Raw genomic sequence first — 26,937 nt, 5'->3', positions numbered from 1 at the left:
ATGAATGAAAAAAGTTTAGAGAACTAAGGCTTTTATCAAAAAGGAAGGATTTCAGTTAGTGTTTTTGAGATGCATGCTGGTTGTATACGGTTATAGAGTAAAAGAGGAGTTTGAAAGTGTTATAAGTTGGTTGGAGTCAATTTTTCATGTTGGCGTTTAGTTTTTGCATGTTGCCGTTTGAATAGATCAAGTGAAGTATCATCCAACGCACAAGTTCGAGTCCTCGTAATTGCAATTATACGGTTTACTTATAAAAAAAAAATAGATCAAGTGAAGTTCGAACGATGTAGTATTTGAGAGCCCTGATTGAAGCTGCGTCCGTTCGAACAAGCTTGGTCTATAAAGCCCCGTTCACAATTGCGATCGCAGTTTGTTCAAACAAAAATGTCAAAAACCAATTAAAAGGTTATGGCTTTTGAGGAAAAATGAGACTATTACGTTCAAGTTTATGTTAAATGTAAATGTAATAATGGGTTTGATTAAACATTGGTTTCGGCTAATGGGAGGGCGGCCAAGAAGATCTCAACAAATTTTGTTGTGTTGACGTTTTAAATAAATAAACACACTTAAAAGTTAAGCTTAGGAAAAAGATTGATGAAATTTTAGTTTATAAGTTTAGATACCTTAAACAATGCCCATGTTAGAAGTTAAAAATGAAGAGGAGCCATTCACGGTCAAGATTTTATTTTATTTTTTGTCTAACGGTGTACATGATGTCATATAATAAATATATCGCCACACTATATAAAATTTTTAAAAGAGAGTGTCATCATATATATCATTAGATAAAATTAAATAAAATAATTGCGGTGAAATGGATCCACTTCAATGTCTTGATGCTTCTCAATTTCACTTTAAATGAAGATGATCTTTATCTTTTTAAGTGGCTATGTGGCATTAACTTACGTATACTAACAAAATGACAATTTTTTATACATAAGCAAGCCACATGGATTTATTCAATAAAATTAAAACCAGATGGACTAATTTTACAGAAATGCATATCACCCATTTTTCATTTTTTTTCCAACTAAAAGTGATTAAAAACTCATATAAGCTTGGTAATTATTTGAATATTAAAAATATATTTTAATGTGAATTTTAGGTATTTTTTTCAAAACAAAAATGTAGAAAATGGGTTACTCATGCCAAGAAAAAAGAAAAAAGAAAAAAGAAAATATAGTACAAAATATTGAATACATCATTATACCACTTTGATTTTGTTTTTGAAATATTTTTTGGTGTTCAAATATATTTAAAGTGTTGCTTACATGGATTTTTGGTGCTTTTAGTTAACAAAACTCGTCGAACAAATTTAAAATTATAAAGGCATATGATACAATTGAAGCTAGTTTAATTTGATAACAATGTCAAACTTCAAGCTTCATTATATTCCTATCATTTGATACTATTAATGAAAATTTAAAGGAAAAGTGCACATAACTTTTTTATTGTTAATATCTCCCTAAATTACTAATTATATCAATATCTTCCCTTAAACTACCAAAAAATGTCAATGCCCATTTAATGACAAAAATACTTTCATAAAATTATTTAAAAACTAAAAAAATTATTAAAAAAAAACTAAAATAACCGAAAGCTATACAAAAAAAAAACTGGTTTTTCTTTTCTTTTTTCGATTGTTTTTTTTTTTTTGAAAATATAATTTTTAGTTTTTTTTTTATAAAAAATCTTTCTTTTTTTTGTTTTTTTAATTTTTGATTTGTTTTCGTTTTCGATTTTATAATTTATAAGGATATTTTTGTCTTATTAAAAAAAATTAGGGTCATTTTTGTCTGCTTGGTCTTAGAAGGTATTTTTACACGATTGGTAGTTTGTGGAACAGGATCTTTTCCATTAAAAATGGAGAGAATCGATCTAAATTTGTATTTTATAGAGAAATTAACAATTAAGTGATGGTTTTAGGAGCTATATGTAATTTTTTCATATATAAATAATTTTATCCGGGCTTCCCTTTTTCCTTTATTATGTATTGTTCTGGAAAAAAAAAAAACCCGGAAAAAAATGAAAAAAAAGAAGAAGCCTTGACTAGCTCCTACTGTAGCACTCGTACCCCTCACTCGCACTCAGCAAATCCCTCTTCCCGCCATACACATTACACACGCTCCTACTTTTACCGTGTACTGAACACCCAAACTCAATCGTCTCTCTCCCTCTGTATCTGTCTCTCACAGAGGATTCGTATAGAAATTTAGAAAACCCTAGGTCTAAGTCAGTCATGGGCGATTCTAGGGTTTTCCCCGACCCCATATCTACCCTTCATCGGCGTTCTAACGCGGGTATCATAAAGAGGATCCGATTGGAAAACTTCATGTGCCACGATAACCTTCAGATCGAGCTCGGGGAGTGGGTCAATTTCATCACTGGCCAAAATGGAAGTAAGGGCCTCCCTCTCTCCATATGCTTGTGTCAATTGCGCACTAAATGCGAAATGCAACAAATCAACAAATCATTCTTTATTATATATTTTCTTCGGTTTTGAATTGGGGGGTATGAATTTTATGTGAAATAAGAATGAATTTTGTGGGTGAGTTTTACTTGTTTTTCAATGATTACTTATTTATTATTTGGTCTTTAATTTTAATGTTTATTAGTGTTCTCGGTGTATGGGTGCACAGATATGATTATGTATTATTCAGAGTGGGGTTATGAATATTGTGTAAGTTTTGGGTCATTTTTGGACTAAGCTATGTGTGAAAATGTTGTTTGGTTAATTGGTTTTGGCGTTTACAGGTGGTAAGAGTGCTATTCTGACTGCTTTATGTGTTGCATTTGGGTGCCGAGCCAAAGGGACCCAGAGAGCAAGTTCCTTGAAGGATTTTATAAAAACTGGCTGCAGGTTTGTGAGCTTCACATTTGTTTTTTTTTTTCCCTTTCCATATTAATTTTTGGCTCTTTTTTGGTGGTTGGTTGTTTGGTTTAGTTTTAGTTTTTTTTTTTTTTTTGGGGGGGGGGGGGGGGGGGGGGGGGTGGGGTTGTGGATCTGCAAGATAAATTGCCATATGTACTTCACTTGTTCGAAGTTTAAGTCAATCCTATGAAAACCAACGTGTTGTGGAAATGGAGAATGTGATAAATGTTTTACTTATTTTTGTTTCATTGGAAAACTTCTGTTGAGTCTATTAGGTTTAAAAACTTTTCAACTGGGATTATGACATATTATTATGAAGAAATATGGGTAAAAAGTTGGCCAAATGTAGAGCTTTTGTATACAACACCCACAAACTCACATTGTTGTATAAAATACACGTGGACTAAAAAGTCTAAAACGTTTGGATATTCAATGGTCAATTAGGTTTTGCTTTCATGTAAAAGGGGATTAAATTGTGTGTGCAACCATAAAGATAGTAATCATTTGTTTTTGAAGATGCTAAAAGTCTGAAAAAGAAGGCAAAAGAGAGCCTTTAGAGTAAAAAATGGCAAATGGATCTATGATGTGTTGGTTTTCATATGAGCCATAACAAGTATTGACAATATTGCTTGGGCTCTAGCTATCTATTATTAATGGTGGTGGCCTCAAGTAAACCACATTGAAGCTATATGATTTTATCAAGTTTCTTAGTTTATCTGCCATTGTTCTTTTGCAGTTACGCTCTTGTTTATGTGGAAATAAAAAATGAAGGCGAGGATGCTTTTAAGCCAGAAATATATGGTGATGTCATAATTTTAGAACGCAGAATTTCTGTGTCTACCAGCTCCATTGTTTTAAAGGATCACCAAGGTTTATTTCATTTGCTCATGCTATGTTTTCTACGTTATCTAAATACTTTTACTTCATAAAATGGAAGTTAATTTTTTGTGAGATATGTTTGGTTGAAATTTTAATATAATTCTTAACAAATGAGAACCTTTGTGATAAATTGAATCCTTAATTGGTACGATAATCAGCTTTGATGGTCTGGTTTAAGTAGATTATATTCAATGATAAAGCCCTTGGTTGTAACACAGTTGTGCCAGTGTTAGCCTTTCGTTGAAAGGGGTAGAGTAATATTTCGAAATTTTTGGTTTATTTTCTAAATAGACTTTTTTTTTTATTTGTTTATTTGAATTTAGGGTTTCTCAGACCTGCGTAAAATTGCACTATGGGGCCTTTGGAGACCTACTCGAAAGGGAAACTATTGAATGTGGTTCATGAGAGTTGCATCAGTGTGGCTTGCATTGGTTTTGATTTTGCTTTTCTATTAGCTAGTAACTTTGTATGTTCCCTGTTGCTAATAGATAGGGTGATGGGGATACCAGACACGAGCTACAGATCACACTAGCCCATTACCTTGTGGTTGGGTGATTAGGGGCTGGATTATTATTGGGATTTTATTAGTTTGCATTTTACTTTTTCGGATTGGTTGTAGTATTTTTATTTTAGACTTAGTGTTATTTTAATGGGCCATTAGCCCAAAGACGGTTAGGGTTAGGGTAGGGTTTAATTCCCAGTCTATTCAAACCTAATTTTCTATTGTATTCAATAGCTTATGATGAATTAGAAAAATTGAATGACTGTTTGTCGTCTCCCTCTTTTCTTTTTTCACCCTTAGTTTCTTCTCTCCGGTAGTTCTCCTTCTTCTCTCTTGCTGCTCTTGTTTCTTTTCGCTTCTCTTCTCAGCTTCTTCTGTTACTCTTTTGCTTCCTTTTTCATACTTTCTTCTCAATTGCTTGTTGTCCCGCATCAATTTGGTATCGAAGACTGGTTCAGTTGTTTTCCACAACAACCGAATGACCCTTAACCGTGTGCCACCAGCGCCCTGCTTTCAAGCATCTTCACCACAAAGTCCATATTTCCCAATCAACCATTACCAACAGACACCAAAATACCCAACCACCCAAACACCCCCAAACACAATCAATCACTGCCATTAAAAAAAAAAAAAAAAACCAAAACAAAAGAAACACATCTAGAGAAATCCCAACCCCTACCGCCAAAGACCCACAGGACCACCATGCCGCTGCCAATCAAAACCCAAACCCAGCACCGTACCATAGCTCCACGGCTTGTGCCGCTCAAGCACCCGGTACCCCAGGCCCACTTCCATCCACAGAACTTGCCGCCACTGCCACCCAAGGCCCAAAACCACCACTATGCTACCGCCACCCACAAACAAATCCACCATTGAGCCCCAACAGTCATTTCACGGCCTTCTATCCGCTAGTCCACTGCCAGACTGCCATGATGACATAGAACCACCATGCCGCCCCTGTTGGCCTTATTTGCCGTCAACCCATCACCCAGAAAGCACTGCGCTAGCCAGCCATGAGTTTCACCTGAACCTCGCCTACGCCGTGCCACCTGAGCTCCTTGTGTTTGCTGTTTATATCCTTTGGAAGAGAGAGCCTTGTTCTGAGGTCGAGATAAAAAATTTAGAAAGAATGTTTATTTTGTGGCTTAGAAAGAACAAAGCAAGCCTTTTGTTTTGTTCCTTTGGTCAGCGGGGCAACATAGAAGATAAAGCCCAGAGAGCATTGGCACATGTGTTCCTAACAGCAACAATCCCATCCGCACAGTATCCACTGAATTCAGTCAATGTGGGTTTAGTTGCAAAGTTTTTGCTGTCTTAGTTGCATTCATAGACAATTGATGTATGCATTTGCATAGTGGTCGTCTATTGCCTAGTTCTACTTCTCAATCTGTCATGGACCCCACCCAATTCGACACTTTTAGCAAGCAATTGCAAGGCCAATTGAAGACCATCCAAGCAAGACCAAATGAGAACCTCCCAAAACCAGACAAAAGGCCTCTTTGAGGGTGAGACCTCCCATAATGGAGGCCATCACAGGCGTGTCCTTCACGGTCAAGGCGGTGGTACAAGACATGGTTTCCATCATCAAAATCAAGGTCACCAACATTATGTTGACTTTGATGAAAGAATCATGGGACACATTAAAGTGGAAGCCCCTACTTTTGATGGTCGTCTTGACCCATGGGCTTTCACCAAGTGGGTAGTGACATGGACCACTTCTTTGAGTGGTACAATTTGTTAGAAAATTAGAAAATAGGAGGGTTCGATTTGCTAAGATGAAACTTAGTTATAGTGCCCTACTTTTTTGGGAGAATATCGAGGAACTCCCAGTAGGAGGAATGAGGCTAGTATCTTTGTTTGGGTTGAGATGAAACTTAAATTTGAAGAGAATACTTACCCCAGTCATATTGAGGTAACCTTTTGGACCAATGGAATAATTTGAGGCAAGGAAATAAACTTGTCACTGACTTTGTAGCACATTTGGATGAGTAGAAGATGAGATGTGCTGCAGTTGGAGGACCTAGATGATGATTGCTTTATGCAATCCTAACCATCTAGGTTGCATTCGAGCTACTTCATTTACAAAGGTCAACCGGAGAATGGTCTTGAAGTTGATCCTGTCAATAGGTCTATAGGCGTGAGTCCATTTGAAGTTGTGCATTGTTATAATTCTAAGAGATTTCTATTCATTTTCCTGTGCCCCTACATGCTAGAGTTTCTAAGTCAGCCAACGCATTTGCATGACATGGTAATGATTTGCATAATGAGGCTACCAAACATAAAATTGAAAACATCTCAATGAATTCAAAATAGAAAATGATATCATGGTCCAGATTAGATTCGATTGGTTTCCACTTGGATTTGTTCGATAGTTGCAAGCTCATAGTGTCGGGCCTTTCAAAGTGTTGCAATGGGCCAGACTAAATGCGTTTGTCATTGATGTTCCGACGGATCCTGTTATTATTTCCACATTTAATGTAGGGGAACTAGTTGCTTCTATAGGTCGCACCATTCTTCCAGAGATCCTTTTGAGGAACCTCCTCCTTTACCCAACACCCACCATGTACATGATCTTGTACAACAGTCCTTCTCACCAGCACATAAAGAAAATATTAATGTTCTTTTAGATGAGCAGGTTATTTTTGCCGACCAGACATAGACTGTACATGGATCCCCGAGGACACGCTGCAGCTATTGATCATGATATATTGGAGTACTACCAGATCTACTAGGAGCTACACTTGACGAGGTTGAGTCCTTCCCACCCCGAGAGAGTTCATGGGAACACCAGGCACAAGCCATAGATCGCACCAGCCCATGACCTTTTGGTTGGTTGATTGAGTGGATTATTATTGGGCTTTTATTACTTTATTGTTTATTTTTCAGACTGGTTCTAGTATTTTTATTTTGGACTTTATGTTATTTTAACGGGTCATTAGCCCAATTAGGATTAGGGTAGGGTTTGATTCCTTGTCTATTTAAACCTAATTTTCTATTGTATTCAACAGCTTAGATGAATTAGAAAAAAATTGAATGACTATTTGTCGTCTCCCTCTTTTCTCTTCTTTTCGGTACTTCTCCTTCTCTCTTGCTGCTCTTGTTTCTTTTCTCTTCTCTTCTCAACTTCTTTTTCTTTTTTGCGTTCTTTTCATACTTTCTTCCCAATTACTCGTTGTCCTGCATCATAGGGTTCATTGAACACTTGCAGGCATAGAATGTCTATTGGCTTATTGGCAGTTTCCTTTTACCTTGCTTTGGTTTTGACAGATATTAAGACTTCAAATTTTTTTATCTTTGAATACCATTATGACAGTGTGGGTGTTGCTATTTTATAATTTTTTTTTAAAAAAAATTTTGTAGTATAATTATAAAAATTGTCATCACTTGTAATAGAAGGTGGGGGATCTTGTAGACCACTTATTAATTGACTTCATTAAATATAAAACAATTTTAGCTATTAGCTTTTTGTTCTTTTTGGAATTTATGTGTTCAATAAACCAATTATGGAATCAAGTGTTAAGTTTATAACAAAAAGGATTATTGTTTATGTTCTAATGTAGTATACTTGCATATTAATAAGTTTTTGTTGTTTGGGGTGGGTTTATGGAAAAGTATCAAGAGGGTTTGGGGGATGTGTTCTAATCATACCAGATTTGAGGTGGGAGATGATTCTAAGAATAGATTCTGGTATGACTTGTGATGTGAGGATAAGGTCCTAAAGGAAGTTTTTTTAGGATTTATATAGTATTGCTTGCGTGAAGAATGCATCTGTAGCGGTTCATTTGAGCTTTTTAGTGGCTCCCATCAGTGGAACATAAGCTTTATTAGAGTGGTTCATGATTGGAAGGTGGATGACTTTGCTTCGTTTTTCATTTTGTTGTACTCCATTACAGTGAGACGGGGAGATGAAGACGGGCTTTGTTGGGCCCCCTCCAAAAGAGGGTTGATCGATGTTAGATTCGTCTATAGTGCCCTTGTTCGGAATGTTGGCTCTCCCTTCCTTTGGAAGATAAACACTCCTTTAAGAGCGGTTTTATTTACTTGGTCAGCCGTCCCAAGGAAGATCCTTATCATGGATAACAGGGAGTTTGTGGATCATATTCTTCTCCATTGTGAGGTTTTTGGTTCCTTATGGAATATTCAATTGTGTTGGGCCTATCGCTTGTTTGCTTGTTTTGGGGGGGGCGAGGGGGTAATTTGGTAGCACGTAGCACTCAGAGTGCAACTGTGTGTAAGATGATGCTTTCTTGCTTTTTGTGGTGTGTTTGGAGGGAAAGAAATAATAGAAGTTTCAAGGACCATGAGAAGACGGTGGCAGAGCTCAAGTCTGTATTCTTCAATACTCGTTACCTTTGGATAAATGAGATTGTCTTTCCTAATTTGCTTAGTTTTCTTGATTTTCTTGTTCTTTTTTTCTCCTTCTAGCTAGGTGTTTCTTTTATATTTCCTGTGTACTTGGGTTGCGCTTTTCGCTTTTTAATGATATTTTGATTACTTATAATTTTTTTTTTTGTATGTGCATTGAAGCATGTAATGTTTTCTTAACAATTAAATTGTTTTGGTTATTTTCATATTCGATTCTTTCTGATGACATATGTATAATATATATTTCTAATAATCTGTTTTATAAAATAATTGGTAGATGAGGTTGTGGTATTCGCTTTATTATGTTCTCCATCTTTGTGGTATTCACTTGATTATGTTCTCCATCTGATGGATTTGACAGGAAGGAAGGTTGCTAGCCGGAAAGACGACATTCGTGAGCTAGTAGAACATTTTAATGTGAGCATTTTTCCTATTACTCAGAAAAATAATTTACATATCTTTTTTGGGTTTTGTTCACATTATGGGGCTTACTAGGTATCTAAATCAGCCTTAGTTGATAATTACTTAAGAACTTTATGCTTGGTATTGATGTTCTGTGTCCTAGCTTCCCAGGAGTTTATGCATGAGGCTTGCTAGTCCTGATAGGCTTAATTGGTAACACAATAATTAGTAATACATAATGCACCTGACCCAATTTTTCAGGTAAAAACATTACTCTTCCTTCACAGGATTATGTAACTTATAGTATTTGCAACATTTACTTTGAACCTGCTTCTATTGTTGAATTATTCATAGTCTCTTACTTATTTTTTGATGATATGGTAATTTTTTTTGGGAAAAGTACACATAATCCCCTCAAACTATCACCTCATTGTCAATGTACCCCCCAAACTACCAATTGTATCAATGTCCCCCCCTAAACTACCAAAAAATGTCAATGTTACCCTAATGACAAAAATGCCATTCATAAAATTATTAAAATAAAATTATTAAAAAAAATATAAAATAACAAAAATTTCTTCCAAAAAATAATAAAAATTTAAAACTGTTTTTTATTTTTTATTTAAAAAATAATAATAATTTTCAGTTTTTTTTTCTTTTTTTTTTTAAAAAATTGTTCTTTTTCGTTTTTTTATTTTAATAAAAACTGGTTTTTTTTTTTTTAAAAAAAAAAAAAAAAAAATTTCTGTTATTTTTCGTTTTTTTTTTCTTTTAAAAAAATAGTTCTTTTTCGTTTTTTAATTTAATAAAAATTGGTTTTTTTTTTATTTTTTTTTAATTTGTTTTATTTTTTTATTTAAAAAATAAATAAATTTCGGTTATTTTTTGTTTGCTTTTTTTAATTAAAAAAAATTGTTCCTTTTTCATTTTTTTTTTTTAATTTTTTTTTAGGTTTTAATTTTTTAGTTTTAGTTTTAATTTTTTGAATTTATGAGGACATTTTTGTCTTATTCAAATAAAATTAAGGTCATTTTTGTCTTTTTGTTGGTCTTAGGGGGGACATTGACATTTTTTGGTAGTTTAAGGTACAACTCTATAGATTCTTTATTGATTGGAGATACTCTTTCTTCCAATCAGTCTGAGATAGGTGAGCATGTGGTCAAGTTCTATAAAAAACTATTCTCTAAACCGTTTCAGTGGAGGCCTAAGGTGGATGGGTTATCCTTTGATTCTATTCTGGAGTCTGAAGCCAGATGGTTGGAGAGAGCTTTCGAAGAGGAAGAGGTGAGGAAGGTAGTGTTAGCTATGAATGGTGACAAGGCACCAGGTCCTGATGGTTTCTCTATGGCGTTTTTCCAAACTTGTTGGGATGTATTGAGCTGGGACATTATGAAGGTTTTTCATGACTTTCATGCCAGAGGTTGGTTTGAGAAGAGCCTGAATGTTTCGTTCATTTCGCTTATTCCTAAGGCTCCTGGTGCCATTTCCCTAAAAGATTTTCGGCCTATTAGTCTTGTGGGTAGCATTTACAAGATTATTGCTAAAGTTCTAGCTAATAGATTAAAGTCGGTGTTGGAGAAGGTCATTTCCAAATCTCAGAGTGCCTTCATCAAAGGGAGGCAGATCCTTGATCCGATCCTTATTGCTAATGAATGTCTAGATAGTAGATTAAGATCGGGAGAGCCAGGTGTTATGTGTAAAATGGATTCGGAGAAAGCATATGATCATGTAAATTGAAATTTTCTATTGTATATGCTGAGACGGTGTGGTTTTGGGGAGAAATGGTGTTCCTGGATTGCTCATTGTATTACTTCTATGCAGTTTTCGGTGTTAGTTAACGGCTCTCCTCATGGGTTCTTCAGTAGCTCCCGAGGTTTGAGACAAGGGGATCCTCTATCACCCATTTTATTTGTTTTTGTGATGGAGGCTTTAAGCCGTATGATTTCTGCTGCAGTTAATGGGGGCTTGTTGGAAGATTTCAAAGTTGGTAATACCGCTTTTTTGCATCTTCTTTTTGCCGATGAGACTCTGATTTTTTGTAGTGCTCATTCTTCTCAGTTGCGTCATTTGCGGGGGCTCTTCCTTCTATTTGAAGCTGCTTCAGGTTTGAAGGTTAATTTGGCTAAGTCAAACTTAATTCCAGTGGGGAATGTTGATCAAGTGTCAAGGTTAGCCGACATTCTAGGGTGTGGGATTGCATCTTTGCCGGCGAAGTATCTTGGCCTTCCTTTGGGGGCTTCCTATAAGTCCACTCTTATTTGGAATGGGGTTATCGAGAAGATTGAGCATCGACTGGCTAGTTGGAAAATGTTATACCTTTCCAAAGGTGGTAGGGTCACTCTTATTAAGAGTACTCTTGCCAATGTGCCTACTTATTTTTTGTCTCTGTTTTCTATCCCAAGGAGTGTTGCTTCTCGCATTGAGAAGTTGAAACGAGATTTTCTATGGGGTGGGATGGGTGAAGAGTTTAAATATCACCTGGTGAGTTGGTCTAAGGTTTGTACCCCAATTTCAGAAGGGGGGTTGGGATTTCGGAATCTGTTGAAGTTCAACCGCGCTTTGTTAGGCAAATGGTTGTGGCGGTTTGGTATAGAGAGAGATGCTTGGTGGAGAGTTGCGGTGGATTCCAAGTATGGCAGTTTGTGGGGTGGGTGGTGCTCACGTGAGCCTGTTGGTGCCTTTGGGGTGGGTTTGTGGAAGAATATTAGGAAAGGGTGGTAGACCTTCTCTAGTTTTATTAGATTTGAGGTGGGGGATGGGGGTAGAACAAAATTTTGGCATGATCTGTGGTGCGGGGATATGATTTTAAAGGAAGTTTTTCCTGTTCTTTTTGGTATCGCTCGGGTGCAGGATGCCTCCGTAGCGGATAATATGGAAATTTTGGGCGGTTATATTTAGTGGAACGTGAGCTTTATTAGAGATGCGCATGATTGGGAAGTGGGTGTCTTTGCCTCCTTTTTTCAGGTGCTTCATTCAGCCACAGTGAATAGAGATAGTGCAGATAGGAGAAAGGTGTGTTCAAGGTCAAGACCTACTTCAACTCCTTGAATGGCTCTGAAGGTAGTTGCTTTCCTTGGAAGAGTGTGTGGCGTACTCAGGCTCCCTCGAGGGCGGCTTTCTTTTCGTGGTCGGCAGCCCTTGACAAGATACTTACGGTGGATAATCTCAGGAAGAGGAGTATCATCATTGTGGATAGGTGCTGCTTGTGTAAGAGACATGGGGAAACTATGGATCACCTTCTTCTTCACTGTGATGTGGCTTCCACTCTGTGGACTCACGTTTTTACTCGGTTCGGTATGTCTTGGGTTATGCCTAAAAGAGTTATCGATTTATTTGCTTGTTGACGAAAGTCTGGAAGACCAAGAAGTGCTGCGGTTTTAAAGATGGTGCCTATCTGCATTTTCTGGTGTGTTTGGAAAGAAAGAAATCTTAGGTGTTTCGAAGATCAGGAGAATTCAATGGAGGATATTTTAGCTTCGTTTTTTCATACGCTGTATCTGTGGACGGTGGCCTTTTTGTCACCTATGTCGATGAGCTTTTCTGACTTTCTTGTTCGTTTTTCTTTTTCTAGTTAGATGTTTTCTTTTGTATGCTTCCAGTGTACTAAGGGGCACCTTACGCTTTCAATAAATCTATTTATTTATCAAAAAAAAAAGGGGGGACATTGACACAATTGGTAGTTTGGGGGGTATATTGACAATTAAGTGGTAGTTTGATGGGGTTATGTGTACTTTCCCTTATTTTTTTTTTCTGTGCTAATGTCCTTATGATTTGGGGAGTGGCTGCATCCTGCCTAAGTTTCCTGTCATCTTGATATTAAATAAGATAGGATCACCAGAAGCTGGAAGAAACTGACAGCTAGCTAGGATAGGGTTAATATGTCAATAGAGTTCCTTGTTAAGGAAATGTATTTCGGGAGATGTAAAAAAAATAAAAAATTGTGATGAAAGCCCTTCATTCTCCTCTTCCCCAGATATCTTGATTCATCCTATATTGGCTTTTGCTTCTTCTTCTATGTCTGCCTTTTCAAACTGTGGTTGTCTAGAAGTTTGGAAGTCTTTATGATCTGGAACATTGTGTCTGTTGGTTTTTGGAAGTCTACATCAAAGTTTTGGTGATATCTATCCTTTATTTCATTGTCTTCAAACGCTTTCACCACTTATTGTTACTTTTTCCTTTTTTCCCTTCTATTCTTTGGACGTCCTAGCATTTTGTATCACATATTAGTGTTTAGTCAAACATCTTTCTACAATAATTGGGTCATATTGATATTTATCAGAAATTATTGTCCTAGTGATTTTTTGATACTATAGTAGTTTTCCTGTGATTTTGTTGCACATAATAATGGATGATTGGTGTATTCCTTACATTTTTGGTTTGGTTAATGATGTAACTTGGGATTCAGTTCCAACTATTAAAAATTGGTGGAGAACTAGAAGATATTCGAATCAGAGGCTCTATGTTGCAGATTGGATTTTTCTATCACTTTCTTGGTAGCATATAAGGCTTGAAAACCACAAGCATTGGGGCCTGCATACAAGCCTTAATAGGCTAAAATTTTAAAATTTTTGAAGAAGATAATATTCTATCTACTTTTTTTCTTTTTCTTTTCTTCTTCTTCTTCTTCTTCTTTTTTTTTTTTTTTTTTTTTTTTTTTTTTTTTTTTTTTTTTTTTTTCTCTTTTTGAAATTTCTTAGACTCTCTAATGGCAAATATAATATACCTTAAAATAACAAAGCTCAAAGTTTTAATTAACTTAATGTAACCCATGCAAATTTACCCGAACGCTTTATTAATCCAAACTAAGTTAAGCCTAGCTCTTTTCAAGAAAATACACCATTGGAAATAACCCAATAAGCTGGCCCAATTGTAGAAATAAAGAAGATTCCTAAAACATTCCTACCTACAAATTTAGAAAAAAGTAAACAAACTTTGAATCTGAAATGTTTAGGTCTAGCAAATTGGCCTTTTGGGACAGCGTGAGGCTGTCATGTGTTAGTTTCAAACTGTTTTCAATATCAACTTGATGCAGTCAGGACAACAGGGTAGTGTAACTGAAGTTATACTTGTAAAATTTGTTTCTCCTTTTCCTGGAAGTAGAAGTTTGTGTTTTTTGGGGCTTAAACTCTCTCCATGGATGTTTATTGATGATCTGCTTTGCAGTGCAGATTGATGTTGAGAATCCATGTGTAATAATGAGTCAAGACAAAAGCAGAGAGTTTTTGCATTCTGGGAATGCCAAGGACAAATTTAAGGTAATTTTTGCAGCTTTGTGCATCTTTAGAGAAGTACTTTATGAATGCAATACTGACTCTTGGTTACTCAGTTTTTTTTCAAGGCCACACTTCTTCAGCAAGTGAATGATCTTTTACAAAACATTTACGAACATTTGAAGTCTGCAAATGCACTTGTTCATGAGTTGGAGGAATCAATAAAACCCATGCAAAAGGAACTTGATGAGTTGCAAGGAAAAATTAAAAACATGGAGCACGTGGAAGAAATATCTCAAAAGGTACAGCAGTTGAAGAAGCAGCTTGCTTGGTCTTGGGTATATGATGTAGATAAGCAACTTGCGGAACAAAGTGCAAAGATTGGGATACTGAAAGATCGTATACCAGCTTGCCAAGCGAAAATTGATTTGCAACTAGTAAGTAAAGAACTCTTGCAAAGTTGAAAATTCTATCTAATTCTAATAGGATGTGAAGTTGTCTCACTGGTTAGCATATCATGTTACTTTCTCACCACTCTTGCCTACAAGGATTGGTTAAAGATAGTGATTATTTGGAAATGCCACTTGTTCAATTGGCCTATATCTTGTGGGGTAGTCTTTCCATCCCTTAAACCCCCTATTCCTAGTGAAGGCATGATTTGATCTAAAATCTTGGTATGGCAATCGAAATTTTACCAGCTAAGCTTTACTTGATTAAACATTTAATAGGATATTGTGGAAGGTTGGCTCTCTTTATTCTGGGCTTAAATTTGTGAAGTAAAATGATATAAGGGCTTTGTTGGTTCTCATGAAGCTTCGCACAGTGTGATGTACAATATAAAAATTATCCTTCCACCATCTTCCTTGGAGCTTCACTTGTCATCCTTTAAGTTCTGCTTCCTTTTATTTTGTGTAAAAACTGATCAAGTGAATTTTGTTATGACATTTTCTATGCATACTGGTATATTGTTTTCACAGAATGTGGTGGAGGAACTGAGGGAACGCATATCTAAGAAGAAAGCTCAAATCGCGAGCATGATGGAAAAGACATCAGAAGTGAGGAGAATGAAGGATGAATTGCAGCAGACTCTTTCCTTGGTAAGTTCAAATTTCAATATCTATTCTTTTCATAAAAACCAGATGACTATTGTCTCGATGAAATTATATTAGTAAAATCATAATATCTAAAAGAAAGAAAAAAAAAACCCCAAAAAAAAGAGAAAGGAAAGAATGCTTGAAGCCAATTAAATGTTTGTGTTACTCGCTATGGTTGTACTAAACACTTGCATGCAAAGAGAATTCAGTATTTACAATGAAATTCTTAGACTTTTAACCATTGCAGATGGGAAGTAGGTATTACTTTGCCAATTAGTTTTCTTGTAAAAAAAAAAAAAACCCGCGTAGTTTTACCTGCTTGAGAGATGTTTGTGTGATGCATGTTAATTTTTTGACTTCCACTCTCATCCATATTTTTTTTTCTTTGACCTTTTGCCTTTGTTGTCATTTTATATCCTCATCTGTAATTTGGTTATAATAGTTTGTACTTTAGTTATTTTTATTTCTCAAATTGTCTCTTGTTAATTTAAATTATTTTCTTAGGCAACTAAAGAGAAGCTTGAGCTAGAAGAAGAGTTTGGCCGCAAGACCAACCATGTCCAGAAGATGTTGAAGCATGTCAGATTTCTCGAACAACAAGTTCAAGATATTCATGAGCAGAATGTTAAAAATACACAGGTTTTCCCATTCTCCTGGATATAGATAATAGTTTTTCTCCTATTATCTTTTCTTGTTCTGTTTTCTTTATCCTGGGTTTTCTGGCTATTGTATGTGATAATCATTTAAAGAAATGAAAGCATGCTTCTCTTTTTTTTTGTTAATGAAGTAATGCCTGTTTTGTTCTGTTTGTGATTTTATTTTCCTAGGCATAATCTTGCTGTGATTATGACATGCCACATAAAAAAAAATACTTACCCTGATTTCATTGTTAAACATAAACATAAGTTGCCATACAGCGACCTCTAAAAATGAGATTAGCAGTATAACCAATGTTGAATGTTTAAATTTGTGGCTGTTGGTACTTGACTATTGTGTATTATAATATATCGTAAAGTGTCTTTTGGGATCAATTTATTTTTAGGGTTAATCACATTTTCCCTCATGAACTAATGAACTACCACTCATTTATAAGTTGCCTCTATGAACTAACACTTGTCATACTCAGCCGCATTGAACTACCATTTTTTTACAAAAAACTCCCATTTGTTACTCAAAATTGTTAAAAAAATGTAAAATGACGAAAATACCCTAAGTTTAGGGACTAAATTTACATAAATGCCCTTAAAATTAAAAATAAATAAAAAGTTCAAAAAAAGCTACAAAAAAAAAATATCATGAGGTGATCACACCATCGCCCAGGGGGTGAATCAGCCGCCCCAAAAAGTCATGGGGTGGCCGAGTCATTCCCAAAAACTGCTTGGGGGTGGATTGGCTACCCCCGAAAGTCATTAGGTGTGGTTGAGCCACCCTCAAACAAAACAACACTTGGCAGTGGCCAAGCCACCCTCAAACACCTAGGGGTGGTTCAACAATTACCCCTTCTTGTTATTGTTGTTGTCGTCGTCTTTTTTTTTTCTTTTTTTTTTAAAGTTTAAAATTTTTTATTTAATTCTTAAATTTTTGTTTTTGTTTTTTTAGTTTTTCTAATTTTTGTATTTGAGGGTATTTACGTCCTTTAACTAGATTTAATGTCTAAAAAAGGCATATTCCGTCTGATTTAACAAGATTCCTTAACGACAGAATTTTTGAATACCAAAATGGTAGTTCAATGTGGCTGAATGTGACAAGTGTTACTTCATGGGAGAAAAATGTAATTAACCCTTATACCTTTGGAGGTAGGGAGGTTCCACAACTTTTATGATTCAAGTTTCCTACAACTAGAGCTTGTTATAATATAAAATAGTACCTTTCAGACATGTCAAAATTTTTCTGCTTCGTTTTCCCTATGGTTAGACCTTGTTAGCAACATAAAATGATATCTTGCAAAGAAAGGTTAGAACCAGAGAGATCTACAAAAGGGTGCTGGGTTATCAAAATAGTTCTGGAATCTAAAACTTATTCTCTGCTGGATAGAAGAATTTTGTTTTTCTTCTGTTTAGCTTTTTGGGTGGGCTTCTGCCTTTTTTCCTATGCATTCTTTTTCATCCTTCTATATATGTTATATACGTTACTGACTATAGAAAAGAAATTAATTTCACATAATGATGGACAAAAGTTTCATCGAAGGTTTTGTCATCTTAGACTAATAGTCGTGCATGTCATGCATATTGTTTGAACAAATGTAGCGTACTTAGCAGGTCTTTCTAGCTACTTTGGTTTCTTTCCCTATTGAATACTCTCTTGAAGACTCATTTGCATGACATTTGTTGATGTGAGATCTAATGACTACATTAATGAAAAGATCTAATGACTACATTAATGAAAACACAGTTGTTCTTAGAAGGCCAACAATCTCTGAAACGTATAGGTCCTATTCCTCATTCTCTCTTTTGGCAGAAATCCCCTTGTTTTTGCTTTCGCGAACTCTTTATTAAATAACTCCAGGAAGAAGTTTTTCTGGTCAAAGAAGCTTCAAGGCATGCTACTTCAATATAATAAGTTATTATCACTTGAAACGTATTGCGTTCCTCATATAAAATTATTTTAACAATGTTTTGCTTTTTTCCATTTATCTAGTTGTCACTGGCTTGAAACCTGTGTGATCTGCCAATTTAGAGCTTCATGTTAATGGACTGGTTACTATAGCCAACTATCATTAAAACATGATTTTGTTTTCTGTTCCTGTATGAAAAATTAATTGGAACAAAAGGCTCTAGTGCCTACCACACAAGTCTTAAACAAAGTATGAAGTTGACATTGAAAATTACAATTCCATAAATGAGTGCCCAAAAATTCATGTCTTCTGGAAGTCATGAAGCCAGCCCTCAATTAGCTCCTCTCTATATACAAGTTAATTCAAATTTCACCACCAGTATCCTGTAGGATATTGCTAGAATCATGAATTAAATTGGCAATATTCGTTGGAATGTTTTTTTTTTAAAATACTAATAACTATTTTTTGCATCTCCTATGGACATTTCTGTTGTGAGCTTTAGATTAAACCTTCTCACAGAGACATTTCCATCCTTGGTACTGAGTTGTATAAGCCTTTACTATATGGACTTCATCTCATCCAAAAAAAAGATATGGGGTTTAGACCTCTCATTTTGATATGCTGCAGGCTGAAGAATCTGAAATAGAGGAAAAGCTGAAGGAACTCCAATATGAATTTGATGCTGCTAATTTAACTTTTACAAGGTTATAAAAAAAAATTCTTAATCAGTTTGTGTTTTTTATGTTCTAGCTTGCTTTCAAGACAGATTCCACATAATCTGTAACTTCAACAATCTTTCAGGTTGAAGGAAGAAGAAAGTGCCTTATTAGAAAGCATGAACAAGGGATCGAGTGAAATTGCATGCATTGGTAATGAGGTATGCGGGTGTTTACCATCTTTGGATAAGTTGATTGTCTCGCATAATTTTGTCTGGTCAAATATTTTTCTTTTTGGTTTTTAAGGTTTTTATTGCAGATACTCTTATTGGCTGTTATATCTGCAAACTTATGTAGCTAATTTAATGGATGGGGAGTTTGACGTGGTGACTCTCCCAATGCTATAAATGCATGTGTTTGAATTAACTGTATTGAAAATGCTTATGGTTGTGTTTAGGAATTCCAAGTTGTTTCATGTGCGTCACAATCCTCAAACCTCTTTTCCTGGTTGTTCCTTGAATAATTTGAATGCATTCTAATTCTTCTTCCACTTTTTGAAAACCCTGCATTATACTGTATCTTCTTGTAATTGAATATGAGACTTACTGGTTCTTTTCAGGAAAAATTAGGCCTTTTTGGTATATATGTCTTTTTTTTTCCTATACTTTGTTGGTTTTGCATATGGAAAACCCTCTTGATTCTGGAGCATGCATCCTTAGTATTGACTTACGTTTTGCCCCCTATTGATCTCCGTCAATTGGGGAATTGTTAACAACATGATAGATCACTTAGTTGGGATTTCTACATATTTGATTGTGATGCTTTATGCTAATTGCTAACATACCGTATTCCTGTTTTTTTTTTTTTTCTTTTTTTTTTTCTTTTTTTTTTTTCAGTTTGAATTTCCCTATTTTCTCATATACATTAACCAACAGCTTAAAATACAATACACCTTTTTATTTTATTTTATAAAGCTGTATATTTACCTTGTTGTCGGAATATTTTGACTAAACATGTGTTTAAATTTTGGAGGGATAAGAGTTAATTTATTATTTTAAAAAAATGAAAAAGATTAGAGTAGTTGTGTGGTCACCTCGGTCTTGGTAAGGTGGTCGCGCGGCCACCCTGACCAGATAGGGATGGTTCGCGACCACCCATTCCTCCAATTTGGGTGGCCACACGAACACTTTTTTTTTTTTCATTTTTTTTTTTTAAAAAAAAATGTTGTATACATAAGGAGTCAATTCTACATTTGTTTGGGTTTTCTCAAAATAAGTAGGTGTACTCCATAAAAAACATTTTCTCAAATATGGACCCCACCAAAAGACACTTCTGAAAACACTTCTAATCTTTATGTCACATGAAAATACTTTTTAAAACCAAAACAGAATACACTTACCAAAATACATTACAAACATAACCTTAAGCTTTGTTCTAATGAGTCTGTGTCACTTTAGTGAACTGTGTTTGTGTCTAGTGTTGGGTACATTATGGAGTTGTCAAGTGAGTTGCAGTGACTTGTTTTGGTTGACATTAACTGCATTCATTTGAAAAAAGGAAAAGAACTCGTCGACTAAGTTTATATCACTAGCAGTCAATATGTACTGTGAAACCTAAGATTAGTATCTCATTGTGTTGATGTGTTATTTTTTTTTTATGTTATTTCATTGGAGGGCATTTGTGTACTTGTACAATGTGTGGCAATTATACATAATCCATGAGCAGAAGGAAAACCCTAATTCCAGCATTCTTTTTCTCTCTTTTCTTCTGTCTTTTTCTTTTTTCTACTTTATTCCAACTTGGTAACAAAGCAAATCAAATCCTTGCAACCAATCCAGAAAAACACAAAGAAACTGTGTCTCGTACGGTAATTGACATTAGCGTAGAACCAAATGTCTTTTCTTCGGTGATTGTCAGCAGTGGCTCCTGGTTTACCATTGTCTGAGCTTTTTTTGAAGTGTTTTGTCAAGTGCGACCAGTGCGTGGTGGAGGAGATCTGTGTCTATTCCTAAAAAATTTCAGGACACACTTATTGATTCAAAGTGGAGGGAAACGATGCAGGAAGACACGAAAGCTCTTCATAAAAATAATAAAAGTGATCTTGTTGAATTGCCTAATGGAAATAAGGCGATCGGATGCAAGTGGGTGTTTATGGTAAAATGTAAGGCCAATGGTTCCTTGGGAAGATACAAGGCTAGATTGGTTGCGAAAGGTTTTACATAAACCTATAGAATTGACTATGAAGAGACGTTTGCTCCTGTAGTAAAGTTGAACTCAATTCAAGTCCTACTTTCAAATCCTAGCATATAAGAAGTTTCCATCTTTACTAATTGCAAAGGCTGTCCTGTTACAATTAGCTCAACTTACTGTGCTGGTCTTTTAAACCATGCAAAAGGTTCTTTCCTTATGGATAGGTTAGATTTGTTTATGCTAGATCAAACTCTTTAATTTCTGTAAAAAATCTGGGCTGCTTTTTTCTCTCCAGAAACTCTTTAACTCACTTCTCTTGAACTTTTTAGTTGGTCAATTGCAGTGGCACTGTTTTAATTGGTCTAATTGGTGAGTGAGCATTTGACCATTAAGCATGTGCCATGTTACTTGTAAAGGTTGTATTTAGCCATTTTTAATTTATATTTAGATAAAGTTATTGACTATTCTAAATTTGTTCTCCTGACTTAATATCCTGTCCTTCTTGAATAATATTCATAAAACTTTGGTTCCTTTAGATTGAAGAACTTGAAAGAAAGCATCGTGAAATTGGTTATTCCATCCGCGAGCTTCATCAACATCAAACCAACAAGGTGCGGATTAATGGTCAAATGCACTGTTTTAATTGGTCTAACTATTTGTCTTGCAGTCTTAAATGCTTGTGAAGATGATGGGTATGTCGGCATATGCAGTTGTAGATCCATGTTTACCATAATCTTCCTTTTTCTTTTCTTTTCTTTTCTTTTTTCTTTTCTTTATCTTTTCTTTATTTATTTATTAATCTTAAAAAAAAACCGTGTAATGGACAACATTGCGAGAGCAGATTGCCAAATTGTTTAGTAGTGACATTTTTTTTTGGCAGGTTACAGCTTTTGGAGGAGATAGAGTGATTAACTTATTACGTGCAATTGAGAGACATCAACAGAGGTTTAAAAAGCCGCCTGTTGGTCCAATTGGAGCCCATTTGGTGAGTAACTGATGATTGTCTGTCTGCATGTTGAAAATTTCATAATCTTTTCTATACAAATATTATTACGTGTGTAAGTGCATGCGTGCATGTTTCTAGGGCAGTTTGTTATCTTTTTTGAGGGTATGCAGCTCTGGTTCTTGACGCATCTCTTTTTTTATACAGATTTTTTGTTTTTTGGTGAAAAATGGGCATTGAATCTTCTCCCTGATTAATGATCTGAAATAGTAGGTCTTTTATATACTTCAAAATATATCCAAATTCGTGCATAGATACTTGTGCAGGTCTTTCTGATTTTTGTTTTGATAATAATGTTCATTCTAGGATATATCTTCCATAAGTATTTTATTTGCTAATTTGAATTGAAATTACTTATAAAAAAAAAGGTATTTTATTTGCTAATCTTTTAATTCAAAATTGAGTTAGGTCTTGTTATTGGCTGAAGCTGTCCTTTTCTCATGTTTGATCTTTTGTGTTCTTAATTTTTAAATCAATGCTTATCAAACTTGATGAAACTTAGGTACTGGATATTGTGAATAGAAGCTGTTTGAATAATACTGGTCAAGTTTCTAAATTCTCGGCACGTTCTGTTGTATTATCTTGCGTCCTGTTTGCAAGTTTTGTTTTCTGATTTATTTAATCCCTAAGTACATGTTTTTGGAATTTCTTTTGATTAAATATGGTTTTACAGTTGGGGGAGTATGACTATAATTTGTTATTGTTTACATCTTGGTTCAATTGTGTGTTTGAGCATCAGATTTTTTTCGCATGCACATTATATTGTGGTATTAGTGCTGGCTAACTTCTCTTATTTATGGCTATGTACTGCAGACCTTGGTTAATGGTGATACATGGGCTCGTGCTGTTGAACATGCCATTGGGAGATTGCTTAATGCATTCATCGTAACAAATCATAAAGATGCTCTTCTTCTGAGAGGGTGTGCTAGGGAAGCAAACTATAGCCACCTTCAGATTGTCATATATGACTTTTCAAGACCAAGGTGGATGCATGCCTTTATGTTTTGATGAGCAGGAGGTGCATGCTGTGTTACGTTTGACCATGTTGGTTCTCTTTTTTATATTTTTCTCTTACTGTGTGGTGTAGGCTGAATATACCTCCTCACATGCTTCCTCAAACAAGTCACCCAACTACTCTTTCTGTTCTACACACAGAAAACCACATTGTCTTTAATGTGTTGGTGGATATGGTAATTTCATGTATCTTCCTACACTCGTTCACATAATGTCTGTTGACTTATTGTTGGTTGTTGATCTTAATTTCTTCAATAGCATCTTTTGGTTTTCTGTTTTAAATTTGCACCTTTTATGTGTGTTTTATTTCTCAAAAAGTTAATAGTACTCTTCTGCACCTTGTAACAAGTTTGTTGTATTTCCAGGGTGATGCTGAGAGGCAAGTGCTCGTTAGAGACTATGATATGGGGAAAGCAGTTGCTTTTGGGCAAAGGATCTTGAATCTGAAGGAGGTTTACACTTCAGATGGATATAAAATGTAAGCTGAAAATTAGATTACTAATCTTTTTATCCTTTTTTTCAGCTGATTTTTCACATTCACTCTAAGTGGGCAGTATTACAAGGAGATTGCAAGAGTGACGAATGCATATTATTAGCATAAATTAATAAATAGGGTACTCTGTGTAGTCTGTGAGACCAGTGGAATTAAAATGAGTATAAATGCCTCTGTTTGCTTTATACTGAGTCTTCTACTTGTGTGGAATTTCATCACCAGTTAGTTGTCTTGCTCAGCGGAGATTTGTGAAGTATCATCAAAACAATATTTATTAATTATATACTGCCAAACAGTTATTTCTCTGTTGTCTTGGTTGCAAAGATATAGCTCTTGTGATTAAGAATGCGAGGTGGGCATTCAATAAGGGTAGCTTCTGACAAGTTATGGGGTTTATTTGGGAGATTCCTGTCTTCTTCTTTTCTTTTTTTTTTGGGGGGGGGGGGGGGGGGGGGGGGGGGGTAGAAAATGGGATTCCAAAGTGTAAAGGTCTTTTTTAGTAAGCACCATTATGTATGGAAGTGTTATGTCATGTTTCTCTTCTAAATAATGATAAGAGGTATGAAAGACATTGAGTTATGCAGGTGTCAACATTTTGCTTCTCTCAACGACCATGTCTGATGATTTATATAACTTTGACCAAATCACAAGGCATATTTGTTTTTGTTTTTTGGTCACAGACACCAGAAACTGTGTTTGGGCCTTGGGTAGCATCAATCAAACTCTTAATATTTGCAACTGGTATATGCACATGTTCTGCTGATGCTCAATTTATTAACTCTGGTTTCTGCAGTTTCCATGTACTCTGGAGTCTAATCTTTCTCTTTCTAGCAGAATGTTAGTGTGATTTATGGCGCAATAGTAACTACTGATTCCTTTCCAGGTTTTCTCGTGGTTCAGTCCAGACAACTCTTCCTCCAAATAAGAAGCAAAGAAGTGGCCGTCTTTGTAGTTCTTTCGATGATCAGATTAAGGACCTTCAAAGAGATGAATCAAATCTACGTGAAGAAGCTCAACAGTGCAGGAGGAGAAAAAGGGACGCAGAGGAGAGTCTTCAGGATCTTCAGGAAACTCTAAGAAGTATAAAGGTACTACTAAATGTTTAACATGAATATATGCTCCTCTCCCTCCCCCCGCCGCAGCGTGTCCACCTGCGTAGGGAGGTGGAACCTCTCCTACTTTTGTGGGGGTGGATTTCCACCAACGCGGGGTGGCAAGGGCGTGGAGTTCCACCCCACCGCCCTTTGTGGGGTTGGATACCGGAGGAGGTGGTGTGTGTGTGTGGGGGGGGGGGGGGGGGGGGGGCGGGGGGGGGTGCAGACCCACCTCCTGTGAAGGGGCAGCCTTCACCATGTGGACACCAACCTCCATTTGTCCAGCCTCTACATCTGAAAAGTGTTTTTCGATGTTTAAAAATGTGTAAAGAGTTTTGCAAATTTTGCCAAACAAGGCCTTTGATTTTCAATTATTGATCAATAACAACTCTATTAGGGAACATGGTCATTATCAGTTCAGCTGGTTCCATACCAGCTCTCTCTCTCTCTCACACACACACACACACTCAAACAGAGCCTTTTCTGTCATTTATCTTTGATAAGGGCTATATATCTGTTTGTGTAGAAAAGGCGTCTGGATGCAGAGCGTGACTTGATGTCGAAGAAACTAGCGCTGCGTGATGTAAAGAATTCATATGCTGCTGAAACTAGTTCATCACCTGCATCAAATGCTGATGAGCTTCATCAAGAAATCTCAGTTTGTTTGCTAATCCTCATGTTTGCACTAATAATGCATTTGGATATTTACATTTTTTTTCTCTAACAATATGGTCATATTTGGAATAATTTCTAGAATGCCCATGAGGAGATACAGGAAAGGGAAATCTTGCTGGAAAAGCTTCGAGCCAGAATGAATGGAGCTGAAGCAAAAGCCAATGAACTTAAAGTATCATTTGAGAATCTTTGTGGTATAGTAACAATGCCTTTGTTTCATATTTGGTTTCAATTATAAATAATTCTAACTATTATTTTTTTCTCCAAATAAAATTTTAGAGTCAGCGAAAGGGGAAATTGATGCATTTGACAAATCAGAGAATGAACTGATCAAGCTTGAACAAGCACTGCTTGATGAAGAATCGGTCCCTTCTCCCTTTCCCTGAATCTTCTTCTCAATGCTTCAATGCAGTTGCTATAATGTTTTTCTATAAGTTTTGTTTAATGTTTGAAATTTAAATCTCAGAAGAAGAGCCACTATGAAGGTATAATGAATAACAAGGTGCTTTCTCTTATCAAAGAGGCAGAGGCACATTACCGGGAGCTTGAGAACAACCGTCTGGTACATTTGATGCTCTTCTTAAGTTACAGCAATAGATTCCTCCCCCCCCCCAAAGTTCCCCTCTGATATTTTGTTCTTAGAAGGTTATCACCCACTGTTTCTTCTGTCATGTGCTTTGTAAATTCCAATGAGCAATAGGAAGAAAAGTCTTACTGGCTTTTAGATAAATGGGCCATTAGAAGATGGAGTTTGTTTAGATCTCTCTCTCTCTCTCTCTCTGTGTTTAACTGAAGGAAGGGTTTTTTTTCTTTTTTTTTTCTTTTTCCTCCCTTTAGTTTATCTTCACTCACAATTGAGGGTGCAAGAAGCTAAAAGTGGAATGCCAATAGCATTGCCCTTTCTGTTCATGTTACTATTAGCATTTGTGCTTCTCTGTATCTTTTTGCTTTGTGGAATAACTGTTTAGACTGTTTTAACATTAAAGTCATCCTAGCAGCTCAATTACTAGCTGATGTGTTATGTACTGGTTGAAACTACAGGAGAGTTGCAGAAAATCTTCTATTATTTGTCCTGAGAGTGAAATTGAAGCATTAGGAGGCTGTGATGGGAGCACCCCAGAGCAACTTAGCGCCCAACTAACTAGACTAAATCAGAGACTTCAGCATGAGAGCCGGCGGTGAGGACATTATCATCTGTCTTTGTATCGCTTGAAGAACAGCCAAAATGCCAGTTTTTATTAAATTATCTCAACTCTTCTTTTTTTTTTTTTTTTTGTTGTTGTTTTAATTTGCAGATATTCTGAATCAATTGACGACCTTAGGATGTTGTGTGAGAAAAAAGAACGCAAGGTTCTTAGAAAACAGCAAACTTACAAAGGATATCAAGAAAAACTGAACGTAAGTTCTATAATTCTTTCCCCATATATTAGTGTCTGCTGTGGCAGGCATATTCCATCATTTTAAGCTTATCATGATTTGTTCCTCACCTTTGTTTCGGTTTTTTTTATTTGGATCCCTTTCGCCTAATGTATTCTCATAGCTCTGTCTTTATTATTGGGTTCTTCTGAAAAAAGACTTACTGAATTGCAGGCTTGCGAGAAAGCGTTAAACTTGCGATGGAGCAAGTTTCAGAGGAATGCAACTCTTTTGAAGCGCCAGTTGACTTGGCAGTATGAATTGCACTGCTTCAAATAGAGTCTCATTCTATAAGAGTGTTTTGTTCTCTGTGTTTTTGTTTTCACTGTTTTTAATATTTGTGAATATTTATAATAATTAGTCCATCTCTCCAATTAGATTCAATGGCCATTTGAGAAAAAAGGGGATCAGTGGACAAATTAAAGTTAGTTATGAAGAAAAGACCCTCTCAGTTGAGGTAAGCAGCTTGCTTTGTACTGGAGTACTCCTTTGGATCAACTAATTTTTTCATTCAGCAC

The 26,937-nt window shown here is 35.7% G+C and overlaps 1 protein-coding gene across 2 annotated transcripts in view; it reads left to right on the top strand.

Moving 5' to 3' along the window:
* Window positions 1-2,027: 2,027 nt before the first annotated feature.
* Window positions 2,028-26,937, top strand: part of LOC133861951 (structural maintenance of chromosomes protein 6B-like) — a 29,039-nt gene continuing 4,129 nt past the window's right edge. The window contains exons 1-24 of one of the 2 annotated variants that reach the window (XM_062297783.1): window positions 2,028-2,399; window positions 2,755-2,860; window positions 3,609-3,742; window positions 8,980-9,035; window positions 14,189-14,275; window positions 14,347-14,667; window positions 15,208-15,327; window positions 15,829-15,963; window positions 18,506-18,582; window positions 18,680-18,755; window positions 21,261-21,335; window positions 21,605-21,709; window positions 22,541-22,710; window positions 22,815-22,917; window positions 23,107-23,219; window positions 24,118-24,322; window positions 24,855-24,986; window positions 25,083-25,197; window positions 25,283-25,368; window positions 25,470-25,565; window positions 26,045-26,181; window positions 26,299-26,401; window positions 26,594-26,673; window positions 26,798-26,876. In XM_062297783.1, coding sequence (XP_062153767.1) covers window positions 2,240-2,399; window positions 2,755-2,860; window positions 3,609-3,742; window positions 8,980-9,035; window positions 14,189-14,275; window positions 14,347-14,667; window positions 15,208-15,327; window positions 15,829-15,963; window positions 18,506-18,582; window positions 18,680-18,755; window positions 21,261-21,335; window positions 21,605-21,709; window positions 22,541-22,710; window positions 22,815-22,917; window positions 23,107-23,219; window positions 24,118-24,322; window positions 24,855-24,986; window positions 25,083-25,197; window positions 25,283-25,368; window positions 25,470-25,565; window positions 26,045-26,181; window positions 26,299-26,401; window positions 26,594-26,673; window positions 26,798-26,876 — 2,871 coding nt within the window. In that variant the 5' untranslated portion in view covers window positions 2,028-2,239. Of the gene's footprint in view, window positions 2,400-2,754; window positions 2,861-3,608; window positions 3,743-8,979; window positions 9,036-14,183; window positions 14,276-14,346; window positions 14,668-15,207; window positions 15,328-15,828; window positions 15,964-18,505; window positions 18,583-18,679; window positions 18,756-21,260; window positions 21,336-21,604; window positions 21,710-22,540; window positions 22,711-22,814; window positions 22,918-23,106; window positions 23,220-24,117; window positions 24,323-24,854; window positions 24,987-25,082; window positions 25,198-25,282; window positions 25,369-25,469; window positions 25,566-26,044; window positions 26,182-26,298; window positions 26,402-26,593; window positions 26,674-26,797; window positions 26,877-26,937 lie in introns of those variants that run through there. The other variant, XM_062297784.1, reaches the window with a different exon arrangement.

Source organism: Alnus glutinosa, chromosome 2 (genome assembly GCF_958979055.1).
Source record: "Alnus glutinosa chromosome 2, dhAlnGlut1.1, whole genome shotgun sequence".
In the NCBI taxonomy this organism is placed as follows: domain Eukaryota; kingdom Viridiplantae; phylum Streptophyta; class Magnoliopsida; order Fagales; family Betulaceae; genus Alnus; species Alnus glutinosa.
This window is presented reverse-complemented; position numbering and strand designations above follow the sequence as displayed.